This window comes from Miniopterus natalensis, chromosome X (assembly GCF_054644295.1).
Source record: "Miniopterus natalensis isolate mMinNat1 chromosome X, mMinNat1.hap1, whole genome shotgun sequence".
In the NCBI taxonomy this organism is placed as follows: Eukaryota; Metazoa; Chordata; class Mammalia; order Chiroptera; family Miniopteridae; genus Miniopterus; species Miniopterus natalensis.
This window is the reverse complement of record NC_142103.1, coordinates 102,897,709-102,914,008: the sequence shown is the minus strand read 5'-3', so window position 1 is coordinate 102,914,008 and position 16,300 is coordinate 102,897,709. Positions and strand designations below refer to the sequence as shown.

At 44.3% G+C, this 16,300-nt stretch overlaps 2 protein-coding genes across 3 annotated transcripts in view; one reads left to right on the top strand and one right to left on the bottom strand.

Annotated features, from left to right (window-relative positions):
• The window catches only part of MID1 (midline 1), a 534,071-nt gene extending 527,669 nt beyond the window's left edge, over window positions 1-6,402 (bottom strand). For both annotated transcript variants that reach the window (XM_016211632.2, XM_016211633.2), the window contains exons 1-2: window positions 6,196-6,402; window positions 1,037-1,144 (exon numbers count right to left, since the gene is read on the bottom strand). The gene's annotated coding sequence lies outside the window, so the exon portion shown is untranslated. The remainder of the gene's footprint in view (window positions 1-1,036; window positions 1,145-6,195) is intronic.
• A 312-nt stretch (window positions 6,403-6,714) lies between these two features.
• HCCS (holocytochrome c synthase) lies at window positions 6,715-16,051 on the top strand. Its single transcript, XM_016211636.2, has 7 exons — window positions 6,715-6,772; window positions 7,300-7,453; window positions 9,971-10,119; window positions 12,379-12,527; window positions 12,788-12,907; window positions 14,330-14,416; window positions 15,247-16,051. Exons 2-7 carry the CDS (start codon window positions 7,342-7,344, stop codon window positions 15,443-15,445), a joined length of 816 nt encoding a protein of 271 aa, XP_016067122.2. The 5' UTR covers window positions 6,715-6,772; window positions 7,300-7,341; the 3' UTR covers window positions 15,446-16,051.
• The last annotated feature ends 249 nt before the right edge of the window (window positions 16,052-16,300 follow it).

Here is a 16,300-nt window from a genome sequence, read left to right as displayed (position 1 = left end):
TTCTTTTTCAGATCACAGTAAATTCCTTTGGTTCCCCACCTGCTATACCCCAACCCCCGCGCCTGTTAAATTAGAGACCAGGCTCCTGTTTCTTTAAATAACACTAACCCGGTGCTAACCTCGCACATGCCAGGCATTCCTGCCGCTCCCACATCCTAAGGGGAAGTGTACATCCTTCCGCTTCCTGTCCTCAGATCCTGTCTCCTTTCTGGACAGAATGTTCTCTGACCACCGTTCTCCCCTGGCCTTTGGAGGATCAACTTCATCAAATCTCTTTTGTTCAAGATCCTCCACCCCAGTGGCCTGGGGGCCTCACTCATTCTTAGTGCCAAAGCACATCTTTTCTCTCTTTTTCATGTCCAGTATAATGTCTTGCACATAGCAGGTGCTCAATAATTTGTTACAAGCAAGGGAAGGTGGAACAGAGGGGAGAGAAGGATAGGAGGAAGGACAGAAGGATAGAAGGGAGCAAAGCAGAAGAGAGAACAATAAAGAAAGGCAGAGAAAAGGATTCTTTTACAAGGACCCGATGTTCTCTTTAATAAACACCACCCAACAATTAAATGCTCACTTGTCCTCCTTAAGGAACATCCCAACCATGCTTCTGAAGTTAGTTTTTAGTGATGGAACTTTTGTGAAATGAATGTAAAATCTACTGGAGTTAAAGGGTGAAAGTGGCGGTTTTCACACTGCTTTCCTGTGGTTCTTCGGACCCAATTTTCAGGAAGTCTAAAGATTAACAGACACAATGTTCTTACTTTTAACCCTTCTTCCACCACACAGTTCTCAGATATGTCGTCAAGGGCTAACAAAGAACAAAGGATATAAGCACACAACCACCACCAAAAAGAAAGTGCCCAGAAACTAGAATTTCTTTTAGATATTGAACTGCTAGTATAATCTGCAATCAATTGTTTCTATTTCAGCTGATACAATAAAACATACACTTCATGATGTTTCACAAGGAGTCCTGCTGCATGTTCATTTCACCAGTCACTTTTCAGCGTTAGAATTTGCAGCATCACAGCAGACTCACCCGAGGATGAATGCACTGGGGAAGGGGAACCCTCGTAGGTGATCCTCAAAGCACATGGGTGTAGCGCCTCAGGAGGCTCAGTGCTCAGCACTACAGCACTGCAAAACACTGCAAAATAAAGTGTAAGGACAATTTAAATAAAGTTAGGGGCTGACTATACTATTATTGTAAATACTATTATAGTCATACTCATCTCTTCAGTTCACTAAATCTACTATAAAGCTGAATTCACCTGGGGTAACTGAGAACATTAGGTAAATGCTCTTGCTTCCACATAAGAGGAGGTAAGCAATCTTCTCTCACCATGAGGTACTTTAATTTAGGGCTTCTTGAACTATCTAGTGAACGACTAGATTTTTTAAATTTGTGATCAATCAGACTATTTTTTTAGAAAACAACAAAAACTACTAATAAAATAAAGAAAAAACAAACAAAATGTAAGCCAAATTTCTTTATCATCAGATTCATCAGATATAAAAATCACTCTTTTAAACTGCTACAAAAGTTTCTAAATGCTTACTCTTGACCTCCGTACTTTTTTTCCATGAACAACACCTAAGGTACTCTAAAGCCTTGTCATCCGAAGTGTGGACCTTGGCCCTAGCTAGCTTGGCTCAGTGGTTAAAGCATCAGCCCATGGACAAACCAGGTTCAATTCGGGTCAAGGGCAGGTACCTTGGTTACAGGCTTGATCCCCAGCCCCAGACAGGGCACGTGTGAGGGGCAACCAACTGATGTGCCTCTCTCACATCGATGTTTCTCTCCCTCTGTCTCTCCCCCTCCCTTCCACTCTCTCTAAAAAAAAAAAAAAAAAATCAATGAAAAAAAATATCCTCAGGTGAGGATTAACAACAACAACAAAACAACAACTAATAATAACAACAAAGTGTGGACCTTGGGCCGGCAGCACTGGCATCACCTGGAGATCTCATATGTAAATACATTTTCTTTATACTCCCACGGTAACTTTATAAATTAACCACAATAAATGAAATCATCTGAAGGTATGCCTGTCTCACTACCAAGAGTATTGGTGAGGCAGTGGGGAATGTGTTCTCCCATCCATGGCATTCAAAACTGGCTCCATATCTAGCACATGGCAGGAGCTCAGGAAACGCTTGCCTGACTGCCTGCCCTACTGATTTCAGACTCAAAACTGCAATGTCAACTTCTGCTGAGTTTCCAGCCTGCTGGCCTGCCCTTCAGATTTCAGATTTGGCAGCCCTCTCAACTGTGCGGAACAATTCCTTAAAATAAATCTCCTGATAGACGATGATAGATGATGATAGATAGATGATGATAGATAGATGATAGATGATAGATAGATAGACAGATGATAGATAGATGATAGATAGATAGATAGATAGATAGATAGATAGATAGATAGATAGATAGATGATAGATAGATGATAGATACATTTCTTATTGGTTCTATTTCTTTGGAGAGCACTGATTGATAAATTTAGTAAGATAGACGTTTGGAGACAAAAGAGCACTCCTCAGACAAGCTCATGCATTAGGCTTCCTACTAACATGGCTGCCTCTGCTTCTGATGTAACATCAAGGGAGGTAAAACTGAAGAGGAACCGTGAGCAAATTAGTTGAGAGCCCCCAGAGCAAAGGAGCAAGAAAGAGTAACATATTTTAGCATTTATGCTAATTCTTTATAATTCACAATTTATTTCTTTGAATGTAAAGCCTTATATTGCCATTGCTAGTGTGTGTGTGTGGGCGGGGGAATCCAAACCTTTGCTACAGTCTGATTATATCTTTTAAATATTTGTACCAATAACTCTGCATTTAGAGCCTGTATATCTTTGGGTTTTATTTCATAAGGAGACCATATAAAAAATATCACAAACATCTGTACCTACTAGGATTCAAGAGTTAAAATACAAATTTTAATATCTCCAAAGCATATTTCTTAGAAAACTGTGTTTGATGTGGTGGTGGTAGAGAATGGTTTGTCAGCTTGTCTTTTGTGGCTTTAGCTTCAATCCCACTTTAGAATGAGTCTAAACCACTCAAGAGAACCTTCCCCTCCTTGTTCTACAGCCACTCATACCTCACTTTCCTGATTTTTCTTCTACTTTTACTTCTGTTCTTCCCAACTTATTAATTCACAATGATTACAAGAAATAAAACTGTTAAAGAGACAGGAATATATTTAGATTGGCACATTCTCTTCCTAGTAGGAAAACCCAACTAGGAAGAGAATGTTCAGAAGATTCTTTGGTAAACATGGAATGATAGCAAAGAAAAACAAAAGCCTTGAAGGATATCACCATTCATACTTGTGGCTTTAATGTCCAACCATACCTGGTGATTTACGTTTCCTTAGTTGCAACCAGCTCTCACTTTCCTGAATTTCAGTTCTGTGTTCTGAATTGCTTCTTGGATTTCACTGCCTAGATAAACATTGTCATAACCACTGCAGTGTGACCAACACCAAACTCATCTTGCCCCTAAACCTATATATTTCTCAAAATCTGCAGCCTTTTTTATTCGCTGTCTTCTTACCTTCTTCAAACAGTAAGACGGCAATTTCAGACAACTATGGTCTACCGCATCCCCCCCCTTCAGAAGAAAAATCACGTTAGGGGGCCCTTGACTGTAGTTTATACTTGAGAAGTGAAATGCAAATCCAATACCCACCACTAATTATTTCCACAGAGAAGAAAATGGGATTATGGGGAAAACAGAGAATTGTGGGACAGAACAGGGAATTATGGGAGAATCAGAGAATTATGGAAGAGAATGGAGAATTATGGGAGAAGCAGAGAATTGTGGGAGAGAATGGGATTATGAGAGAGAATGGAGAATTGTAGGAGAAGCAGAGACTTATGGGAAAACAACCGTAGGAGAATAGGGAATTTGGGGAAAAGAACTATGGGAGAGAATGCAGAATTGTGGGAGAAGCAGAGACTTGTGGGAGAATACAGAATTCTGGGAGAGAGCATTGTGGGAAATAAGAGAGAATTGTTGGAGAGATGACAGTATTATGGGAGAAGAGATTTGTGCAGATAATGGGGTGTTGGTGGAGACAGTTAAGAATTGTGGGAGATACAGGGAATTATTAGAAAACCAGAGCTGTGTATGTGTGTGTGGAGAATTTGGGGGCAGAACAGATAAAATGTGATAGAAACTGGGGAATTGTGAAAGAGAGTGGGAAATCATGAGAGAGTAGAGACTTTTGAGAGAAAATGAAGAATTGTGGGAGAGAGAAGGAATTATAGGAGAAATGGGAATTATGGGAATGAAAGGAGAATTGTGCAAGAAACTGGGGGATTGTGGGAGCTCTGAGAAACACAAAAGCAGCACTTTATAAACATAAGCAACTGTAGGTTTGGAAAGGAGACTCATTTTACCAGGACCAGTCATGAATTCAGTTTGTAACTCCAAAAGAGCTTCGATTTTGCCTCTGCTAAACCCTCGGGTCTGACAGTAGCAGTTCATATCATATTACCATGGAACGAGAAACACATCAGGGCCTTGATATATGGTCATGTACACACATACATACACACTCACACACACACAAATACACATGCACATATACACATACATACAAATCCATACACACGTTTTTGAAATTCCAAACATGATATTGAAATTAAACCTAATAAAAACATTGAGAATTTTTCAAAACTCCTAAAAAATAAAACAAAATGAAAAAGTGATAGAAAATCAGAGAAAATGAAAGATAATTAGAGTGTCAGCTTAGGAATCCAACATATGAGTAATATAGGGTCCCTAAAAAAGAAAATGAAGAAATGGGGAGGGAAGCAAGTTCTCAAGAAAATTAATAATGCAAGAAAATATCCCAAAGTGAAGGATATATATAGGTTTCCAGAATGAATGATGCCATCAAGTGCCAAGCCAAAGAAAGCAAATAGGCCTATGTCAAAGCACACCTTTTCAGGCCACTGGAAGAAAGGAAAGATATCAAAAATATTGAGAAAGGGGAAAAAAGAAATGACATTTGACTTTTCTCAGCATCAACAATGGAATCCAGAAGACAATGAAGCAATCACTTAACAATTCTGAGAGAAAGGTTTCCAAACCTAGAATTATATATCTAAACCACCGATCAGGTGAGAGGGTAAAACACAGACATTTTCTGAGTTTCAAGACCTCCAAAAACTGATATGGTCCCCAAACAATGCAAACAAGAATACATGGTAACCACTAACCAGAGATCCAACTCAAGGTAGGAAAAGTTTGAAAGGCAATCTCAGGAAGACAACTGGCAGAAGTCATTTCCAAACAGTCTAGAATTGGCAGTGACAGAGGTGAGGTGCTTATCTAAGAGTGAGGTCTCAAGGGGAAAAAAATGAAACATATAGAGTAGTTGATATATTTGAGTGCAGCGAGAGGAGATTTACAATGCTGACAGAAAATTTAAGGCTATTATTAAAACCCAGACAGACAAAAGGGGGGAAAAACAAGGTAAATATTAAAATCCAGTGAAAAAGTTGCACTAGAAATTTATCGTCAGTCATTATAAATATTTTCACAGTCATAATAATGTAAATACTAAACCGTAATTTTTCCCAAAATTGTATAATTTTGGAAGTGTGTGGCTGTGTGTGCATGTTTCTTGGAATATGGATCAACAAACTGGAAGAAACAGTTAAAGAGCAATGTCTGCCTGTGGAAAGGGGAAATTAGGGTTGAAGGCATCCCACCAGTTTTCTTAGGCACCTACACCTCTTTTTTTAACACTCTGAATTAGTAGCTCCATTTCTATAAACATTCTTGTTCCTTACTCTTTCCTTTCTATCCGCTACCTGCGCATCATATTCACAATAGCCACTTCTTCCCTTTGCCCCAAGAGTGCATGAACATATCGAGAAGTAAATCGCATGACTGTCTCTCCCATTACTGAGTGTTTGCTCTTTTTGTGTCATATGCCCCTTTGGAATCTGGTGAAGTTTCTATCTTCTTAGAATAATATTTTTAAATGCATGTGCTTTTTATTAACACTTTAAGTAACAAGATGAAGTTATCTTAATTTCAAAGCAGTGATGAATAGTAATTTGAGACAGAAACAACAGTCACGTGACATCACTTCTCTGTAATTTCCATTAGTGCCACATATAGCTAATACCACTAGGGTTTGTTGCCTGCATCCCTGTTGGGTAAGTGAGAATACAGACCTTCCGGTTCACACCCCGACTTAGGGCCTTGGGTGGGGGAATCTTGTTTGGTTCATCTTAGGATCTCCAGGGTCCGCCACAGTCCTACTGAGGTTTCTTGAGTCATTACTATAATTAAAACCGACGAGATACAACTCAAAAGATAGAAATTTAAAAACTAACCCCTGCAAAGCAACCCCTCTACGCTTAAAGCAGCTGGAGTAGAAAGACTTGCTTTAGGGGTGCCTCTGGCCCAGGCTAAAAACTCCCGCGGGCTCTGCTTGAGAAAGGCGCCGGCCAGGAGGGGCGGGACCAGAGTGTGGCGCTCGCGCTTATAGGCCGAGGCAGGAGGGGGCGGGTACCACGACCCCGTGATTGACGGAAGCTCTTTCTCTTCAGCGAGCACGTCACAGCTCATGCACCCGGAAGTCCCGCCTTCGGAAAAGGAAGTCGCGGCACGCAGGGGTGCCAGCGGTGACCGAGGCGACTGCGGTGACCGAGTGAGGGGAAGGCGGCGGTGGTGGTTCGCTGCCGCTCGGGCCGCAGTTGGAAGTTTGAGGCGGGGCCGGCCGCCCGGAGCAGCTCGGACGGGAGTCAGGTGCGGAGGGGCGGGCTCGCTGAGGCCAGCGGGGTCCGGAGCCGGTGGGACGCGCGGCAACCGTGAGAGGAAGACCTTCTGAACCCTGCCCTCTGCCGTCCTTCCCTTCCTTCCCCAGCTCCCTTTTGTGCGCTGTACTTTTTCCCACACCCACAAAAGCTCACTAAGCCCTGGGCCGGGGGTCTGTTCGTGACTGAGTAACCTCCTCTCTTCCATCGGATCGCCACCAAGGACCCTCTGCCTTGCGGCCTAACCCTCACTGTGACGTGGTTTCTCAGGGACCTCCTCACTTTACCCCCCAAATCCGCACACCGGTAGAAACGTTCCCCCAAAGGCTGGTGTACATATCACGCTAGTATTTCCCAAAGGGGGTAATGTATTAAAGCTGTCGCGCGGAGTGGATACCCTGCCCCATAGGTGTGGAAAAATGAAGAGGAGGAAGAACAATGGTTGTCCAGATTAAGGATTCCGAGGGAGTAGCTGGAACCCAGGCGTCAGCAGTAATGTGTCTCTTTGCTTTGACGCAGGCGAATTTAGAACTGTTGGGATTCCACGCTGCGGTTCCAACCATGGGTTTGTCTGCGTCCACCCCTGCTGTTGCAGTTCAGACCTCAAATGCTTCAGCTAACCAGACTATGTCCCAGCCTTCAGGATGTCCAATGCATGAAGAAAAGATGAAAGGTAATCGATCCTTTCTCTAGAAAATAAAAAGAGAATCTTCAAAAGGATTTTAGGGAAGAGGCAGTACCGCATGCTAGTGAGGCTCCTAGGCCCCAGAGTGAGGCAGCCTGGGCTGGGTCCTTATGTTGCTACTTAAAAGTTAAGTGACTGTAGACAAGTTACTTCAAAACCCATCATCTGTAAGAGGAGGATATAATTCTGCTTCACAGAGTTGTTATGACAATTAATTGAGATAACGCATGACAGTATAGTGTTTGTTCCACACATAACCCCCACCCCCAAAGTTTGCCTGTGCTTACATCAGTGGTTCTCAACTTAGGGGGCAATTCCCTCTCCTCCCAGAGGACATTTGGCAATGTCTGGAGACATTTTTGCTTGTCACAGCTCAGAGGCAATATCTGTACATCTAGTGAATAGAAGCCAGGAGTTCTGCTAAACAGCCTACAGTGCACAAGATAGGGACAGCCCCCTCAACAAAGACTCATCTGGCCCCAGATGTCCAGGGGGTTGTGGTTGAGAAACAGTGGTCTAGATCAGGGGTGGGGAACGTCCAGCCCCTGGGTTGGAAAACATTTGATCTGGCCCTACCAAGGCAACCGCAGGAGGGACTCGAAATTCAACAAATCTAGGAGCTTTTTTCATAGCTAATTTTTAAGTTAAAAATTTTGTATGGCCCACGAATGATGTTATAAATATCCAAATAGCCCTTGGCAGAAGAAAAGGTTCCCCACCCCCAGTCTAGATCTAGCTGTCTTTATTTATCAAGGCAACTTTACTCCTGCCTCCATGGCAGTATTCATCTATGTAAAAATAATTCATCACCTGAAGGACTTACGTTTCATTCTTTAGGTACAAATGGAAAAGCTTGCATTTTGGATTGATCCACATCTGCTTTATGTTGTTTATATAAACCAGGGCCTGAATCAGCCTGATGTGTGCCTTCTTGTTTCAAGACATGAGGGGAGGAGCCCACATGGCATGCTTACTGAGTGCTAAGGTTTCATTCCGTTGGTCAGTGAGCAAGGATTTACTCACTGCCCACTCTGTGCCAGTCTCTGGTGGGTTTCGCTTATTCGTTTTGTGCTGAGAGAACGGCAGTGTAGAAGACAGACAAAAATCCTTTGCCTAATTGAGTTTACATTCTCATGCTCATAATCCCTTGTGGTAGGTTTTCTCCCTAGTTTTTAGTTAAGGAAACTTACAGCTGCAGCAGCTCATAATAGCAAAGCCAGGAAAACTCTGACCTTGGACAAGGACAGATCTAGTTCTCTTCCAGAGTATCTCTAAACGGGAAGAATTGAATGGGAAGAATTGAGAAAGGTTGAGTGTGCTTCTGCTCTGAGCATCGCTGGGGAGATCATAGCCCTGTCTGGTTTCATTTCATTTGCTGTGTATACAGAAGAGCTATCAGTTGGACTTATTTGCATAAGTAAAGAATGTGGATATTTGTAGGAGATTGAAGGGGCCGTGGGTTGTGTAACATGAAAAATGTAAACAGTATTTTTTTCTAATGCCCATCTGGGATCAGTGGCCCAGAAAAGATTGATACTTTGAGTGGTAGAGAGGAAAGGAGGTATAGCAAGTCTGCCTTCACCCCTCAAGTGGACGAAAGCAGGTGAAAGGAAATTTGTCTTTTTTGTGGTGGGGCATCTGGCATTCAGCATATTCCTGGTGTTAAGGCTGCTGCCTAAGTCAAGGATTCCGTTACTCACACTGCTATCTTCCGGGGCTCTCCCGATACTTGCCCCCTCTCTTAAGCCATAGACCAGCTTCTCAGTCCCCACACTTGCTTCCATCAGCACCCTTGATCCTTGGGCATTGACTGCCCTTCCTGCTGCTCCTCTCATAGGTTCAGACCTCTCCTGAGTGGCATCTAGATCCTACAGAGATTGTGGAACATTTTCTATAATGTCTGCCTTCTCTTGCTCAACTCTTACTATGTACTGACGGTGAATGGAACCTCAGCCACATGGTAGTTTTCTGCGCCTTGTTTTAGTCCTAGAGCAAAGCACAAGCGGAGTGCATTAGACTTCTCCGGTAGCCTTTTTGAGGTTCCTCTGCTCATTTTCATCTCCGGTGTCCTTATTGGGGCTGGGCCTTGTCTGGAACTTGGAACTAAAGAGTCAAGGAGATGGGTGAAATGTGGCCCAGCCCCCACTTAGGTACCTCTGCAGCAGCTCACAGCTGTAAGTCCAGGCAGGTACCTTCTAGCCCTTTACTGAAACCACAGCATTCCATTGCAGATGTTGAGATTGGGGGGGGGGGGGGAGGTTTGGGTTTTTTTTGCTAGGGGCATAACACAAGGAGAGAAGGGAAAGTTAATTTATAGAAAACTTCTCCTGGTCTTTAGAATATTAAAGGGTTAACTAGCTTAGATTTTGGCAGCTTTCCACAGTAGACATCTGGCTTTGCCTGTGGTCATTGCTGGTCAGAAATTTAGCTCTTTAGGACGAAGATTGAGAGAGCCAGATGTCCTGCCTTTGTGGCAACACCATTTTCATATTTGATTTATTTCAGGTTGTCCAGTGAGTGCACAGCCATCTGACTCAACCTGTGAGAGCAAAACCAGTTCTGTGCCTGCCCACCAAGACCGTGCCTACGAGTATGTGGAGTGCCCTGTTACGGGTGCTACAACCAAGAATAAGGACCTGGATCCTTCTAATCTGGTAATGTGCACTCGGCTCCTCTTCCTGGAACTTTATATGCAGATGCTCTTATGGAATCCCAGGTCAAACTGCAAACTGCTAGGGTTTATTCTTCTGTTCTTCTAAAACAAAGAAATTCGATAGTCCATCCACAGTGAAAATCTAGAATGGGTTACTAAGTGTAGTTCAGAGAGTGCCTGAGAAAGAAATTAGTGGTCAAAAAGGGCCAGAGGGTGTTAACCGGGAATAAGGCATGCCAAGGGAATATTTCCTTTCGGGAGAGTCGGTGGGACGTCCCAGTAGGAGTGCAACTAGAGTTAGTAAAGGTGTTTCTGGTCTTGGGGAACCTTGTAGGCACACTGCAAGATTGGGGGGCCTTTTCGGGTGCAGCTGGGTGCCAGCCTCCATGTGAGTCACTGGGGTGGCATGGCGTCATGTGGCAGCCAGCAGTGGTATGCCATCGAGAAAGCAAGGACCAGACAAGCATGGCCTCACTTCATTTTGTGATAGTCAGACAACATAGGGAATCGAGGTTTCATGTTTGCAATCACATTTTAATGGAGAGACAGACAGACTTGGGCCTGTCCTTCAGAAGGCACAGGATTATCAAAAGTACTAGAAATCTTCACAAACCAGGTAACATTTGAGGGAGCTAGAAATATTTTGTCTGGAAAAGAAAGAGTGTGGGTGATGTATATAAAACAATACATATTTTAACACAGCATATATAACAGTGCCATAGACTGGGTGGCTTATAAACAACAGATATTTATTTCTCACATTTCTAGAGCCTGGGAAATCCAAGATCAAGGTGCCGGCAGATTCAGTGAATTTGGGGGATGGGGTGTGAACGAATGTCTGTGGCACTCAGTAATGACCCTGCCAAGCTGTAAGGAGACTGCTGTGTTGGGCAGAAGGTGGACGAGACCAGGTTTCTCCCCCTTGCCACTAGTGCCCTTGGAGATGGATGATTCCTTGTGGTGGGGGCTGCTCTGTACACTGTGGGACGTTTAGCAGCATCCCTGGTCACCATGCACTTGGTGCCCATAGGAGCCTCTTTTTCTCAGTCGTAACAACCCAAAGTATCTCCAGGCATTTCTAAAAGCAACCCCGTTGGACCACTGGTCTAGATCATTTCAAATACTCTAGTGGTTCAGAACATGAGCCTTTGGAATCCTGCAGACCTCAACTTTTACCCCGTGGGATTCCTACATGTAGTAACAGCAAACCTTTCTTTTGCTCACATCTTTTGGAGTATGCTGAGCACCACACACTTTCTCCTGTAAGCCTCATAATAACTCTATGTGGCCAGTAGTCTTGGGGTCACCGTTTTAGAGCTGACAACCCTGAGAGAGAGGAAGCAGTGTGCCCCACATCACTCACCTAGGAAGCAGTAGAGCCCAAACAGTCCCCATCTGCCTCTGACCTGGGTTCTTAGAGTCGCCGTGGTGAAACGCAGGTAAGATGCTCAGTGTGGTGCCAGTACTCCCAGCTTTTCTCCTGCCATCTTCCTAACTAGGGCTGTATTGTGACTTAATAATTCACGTGCACCTGCTAGAAATTCCTTCATACTTTGACTACAAAAAGTAGTTCTAGGCCAGTGGTTCTTAACCTAGGGCAATTCTGCCCCCGGGGGACATTGGTTGTCACAACTGGGGAAGAGGGGTACTGTTGGGTAGAGGTCAGGGATGTTGCCAAGTACCCTACAGTGCTCAGAACACAGCCCAGTAACCAAATGTTGTGTTGTCCAGCCCCAAACAGCAGTAGTGCTAAGAGTGAGAATCCCTGGTCGAGGCTGAGTGGTTGCATAACGGTGTTGCTGCCCCTCTGTCTGAGAGGAAGCATCCTTTCCCTCCAGTCTCCCAGTGTGCGGATGTCAGTACTCATCTGTGATGTACTCATTGTAGAAGCAACATGCTAAAAGTAAAGAATTTTTTAACAGGAAGTGGTGCCATATAGTCTATCAGACTTTTCCTCAGAAGAGTGAACAGTCATTTTTGTAAAGCCCGCCATAGAAAGGTTTTTAGAAAAGCCTACAGATCCTGGTATTCGTTTTTACTTCTTAATCCTCAAGGAGAAAGAGACCGAAAATATACCCACAGTGAGAACTTGAGCAAGGAAAATTATGTGAGTGGTCTGAAGATTTGGTGCAGTGGTGGAATAGAGAACCTGGGTCATGTGTGTGAGTGTTGCTTTCCAGAAAGTAGTTAATTACAGTGCTTGTTTCTACTTTCTACCATATTTCCAATATTTAAAAAATATTTTGTTTGTTTTATTCAGATGCCACCACCTAATCAGACACCGGCCCCTGATCAGCCATTTGCACTCTCTACTGTGAGGGAGGAATCATCCATTCCGAGAGCAGATTCAGAAAAAAAGTGGGTGTATCCTTCTGAGCAGATGTTCTGGAACGCGATGTTAAAGAAAGGGTAAGTGAGGGAGCATCCTACTGAGAACATACATTTGCTTGTCACATTCATCTAAGAATAAATGTGAAAGAGGTCTTTGTCCCCCAAACATACATTAAGTTTTTATTTAAAAAGTAAATTTGTTTAGAGTAATTTTCAGACTTCTCAGAAGATAGCGCAAGGCTGGCGCATTAGCCAGGATTCTGCAGAGACAGACCAGCAGGGCGTGTGTGTCTGTGTAGATAGCAGGAGGCTGGTCAGATATAACTGTTGTTTCCCAGGTGGAAGTGGAAGGATGACGACATCAGCCAGAAGGACATGTATAATATCATTAGAATCCACAACCAGAATAATGAGCAGGCCTGGAAGGAGATCTTGAAGTGGGAAGCCCTCCATGCTGCGTGAGTATGTTTGAGATCTTAAAGAAGTCCTTCCAGCATCTTTTTTATTTTATATCCACTTTCTGGAGTTTTAACATTTATTCAGACGTGTCATTTTAATAAATTATTTTAGGTAGCAGGCCTGTTCCAGTGACTGTTGTGTGGCAGACACACACACACACACACACCCGCCATGCAGCTGTGTAAAACAGCAGCCATGTCATTATGCTCTTGGATTTGGCGGGTCCTGGGTGCAGAAAAGGAGGAGTAGGGACAGCACATTTCTGCTCCCCGGTGTCTGGGACCTCACCTGCCAACACTCAGTGGTCAGGGTTGGCTTGACAGTCATGGGCTGGAGTACTCTGATGGCCCCATTTACTTCTCTGGTGAGTGACACCAGCTGTCGGCCACAACACCTACCCACAGCCTCTAAATGCGGCTGCTTTGGCTCCTCACGCTGTGGTGGCTGGGTTCCCTGAGCTGGAGTTCCCAAAAGCTCCCAATGGAAGCCCCATCTGCTTTGATGACCTAGCCTCAGAAGCCCCAGAGCATCACCAGCCTGCCCAGATTCAAGGGGAGGAGTCAGAGACCCCCACCTCTCAACGGGAGGAGTGTGAGTCCATTGAAGCAGAGCATGTGGGACAGGGGACACGGCATTGTTTTCTGGCCCTAGGGAGGTGCTCATTCAACATTTACTGAGTCCCCAGCAGGCCTAACATCTCAAAATGTCTTAGCATATAGGCCTTTTTCTGTGGAGAAGGCTGACCGTGAGCTCTGCCAGTGCAGGGCTTAGAGGGTCTTGCATGATGCTACCACTCCTAACACCCTATGCCTGGGAGTCGGCTGCTGGCACTGAGGATGTCCTTGCCAAGGCTCTGCAGAGAGTGAGTAGATTCTCTAGCCAGAACCTCACTACCCTTCCGCCTATGTGCCGTTACTTCCTTAAGGAGTTCATCTGACGTTAATTACATGAGTTCCTAGGGATTCATCCAGCATTTTCTTTCTTCATGAAGGCCATTTATTGGTTCCAAGCCCAAGAAGAGTATAGGATTTTCTTATGTTCATCTGAAAAAAAACAAAAACGAGCTCTGCTCTATTATGCAAAAGAGAAGTGTGATGCCCAATGCTTCACCCTTCTTTTTTCCGTCAGAATATGCCTGTGTCCTCGCACCAAATGGAAAGGCCCTGCTTCTGGCTTCCCGCAAAGAGCAGTGCAGATATTTGGAAGGAAGTGGAGGGAGGAGAACATACCTGATCCAGAAATAAAGGGCAACATTTTTAACGAATAGGGATATTTCTTTGAATTTGGCAGTTACTTTTCTTTGTAAATGTGATAGTATATAAAATGCATACAGAAAATGTATATTATTGAGAAACTGCAGCGGCATATTTTTCAAAGGAAAGAAAATCTTTTCATGGACTTTTCTTCTTTGGGCTTTCTAGGGAGTGTCCTTGTGGTCCCTCATTGGTCCGGTTTGGAGGGAAAGCCAAAGAGTACTCACCCCGGGCAAGAATCCGCTCCTGGATGGGGTGAGTGAGGCACGGAAAGGTGACTGACACTCCTGTGTCGGGGTCACTCTCCCTGGGCTCCAAAACCAGACAGAGGGGAGCAGGTTAACACTCACCAGAACTGTAGGACTGTCTCCCAAGACTTAGCCAGTGTGCAACTGTAGGTTTCTTCCTCTCCTGGAAGTTTGCCCGGTGGTGGGCAGATTCATTCCAGTTTCCTGGGTTACTTCCTCTGATTATCACAGGATTGAACTGGGCTTTCCTCTTACTCCTCTTTGGGTCCCTGCATTTAGGGCTTCTCCCTTCTGTTCCAGCATAATCAGAGCTCCACTCATCCTGGCTAGCTCTCTGTTCTATATATATAAACATCTGTGTCGGGGGGTGGGGTCTTTATTGATATTTAGGTAGAGAGGAAGGGAAAGGGAGAGGGAGAGGGAAACATCAATGATGAGAGAAAAACATCCATCAGCTGCCTCCTGCACGCCCCCTTACTGGGGATCGAGCCCAGGCATGTGCCCAGACCAGGAATTAAACTGGTGACCTCATGGTGCATGGGATGGTGCTCAATACTGAGCCACACCTGCCAGGCCAGGCTGGCTCTCTTTCCTGTGGACCTTATTCCTTTGTAGACAGACTGGCTGGTGTCTGACCTGGGCTCATCACAGATCTGTAGCACCACCTTCCTTCGGTGTTGTAGGCTGTGATTCTGAGTCTCACTTCCCCAGTTAGAAGTTAGGCTCTGAGAGCAGGCCTTGCCACACGCCACTTCTCCACCTTTCTCACTTCTTTTCCAGGGCTGGGGGTACAGGTCGGGGAGCAGGTTAACACTCATCGGAATGTCTTCATTCCAGGTATGAGCTGCCTTTCGACAGGCACGACTGGATCATCAACCGTTGTGGGACGGAAGTCAGATACATCATTGACTACTATGATGGTGGTGAGGTCAACCAGGAGTACCAGTTCACCATCCTGGACGTCCGGCCTGCTTTCGATTCACTTTCGGCGGTGTGGGACAGGATGAAGGTCGCCTGGTGGCGCTGGACCTCATAACCACTATAACCACTGTTTTGTTAGAGATGGGAAAATATCAACTATTTTTTTTCTGAGGGATACGTTAAACTATTTTCCCCAAATTGAATTGCACTCATGATGTATTGGGAAGGTTAAGCAGGTAATGACCTTAAACTTCACTTAGCGAAGGACAGCCTGTACGTGTTCTTTTCAGCTTTGTTTTCATACTACAGTTGATGGCAGATCATTTTAAGTTTCCTTCCCACTTAGCTTAAGTGGGAAGCAGTCCCTTCGTTTTCCCTTTAACTGCAGTATTGCCTGTGTATTTAATCTAGAAAAGTCTGAACAACCTCTGGAAAACCACTTTTCTTAAAATATGAGGAGAGCCACTGCTTTTCTTTCTGTTTTCTCTTGAAATACTTGACAAGATATAGACCTGCAAACCCATATGGTGCTCAGGAGCTTTGACCTGGTCAAATATTTTCATTAAAGCTCTTCAGTTGTGCTTTTTAAAGAGTCCCCAGCATTTCTAAATTCCCTATGATATAGTAGTGACCCCTGAAGAAAATGTTAAGGTTTACACTGGAAATGCTCTCAGCAAAACTAATATGTGTCTTGGCTCTCCATGCTCTCATGAGTTTTTCAGACTGGACCTTGTTCTAGAATAATTTCAACTCCCCCATGATCTGATGGTGCATGTGCATTAGAATATGTGTTTTAACTTCTTAATTTTCATTTTAATTCCCATTGTTCTGATATGTAACTGCTCCCAACAAGCAGGTCTCATTGTCCCTGGTGTGTGACAAGTTACCCACTTTGGAGTCCTGTTCCTTCGGCCTGAAGCCTTCCCTGAGCCGGCCCAATCTGAACCTTGAAGGTCTGGCTCAAGGTGCA

Bases quoted from the DNA above. Each gene is read 5' to 3' on its own strand.
- HCCS (XM_016211636.2), top strand. From the start codon at position 7,342: ATGGGTTTGTCTGCGTCCACCCCTGCTGTTGCAGTTCAGACCTCAAAT. The intron at 7,454-9,970 runs GTAATCGATCCT...GATTTATTTCAG, and splicing joins GCATGAAGAAAAGATGAAAG to GTTGTCCAGTGAGTGCACAG. The intron at 12,528-12,787 runs GTAAGTGAGGGA...GTTGTTTCCCAG, and splicing joins AACGCGATGTTAAAGAAAGG to GTGGAAGTGGAAGGATGACG.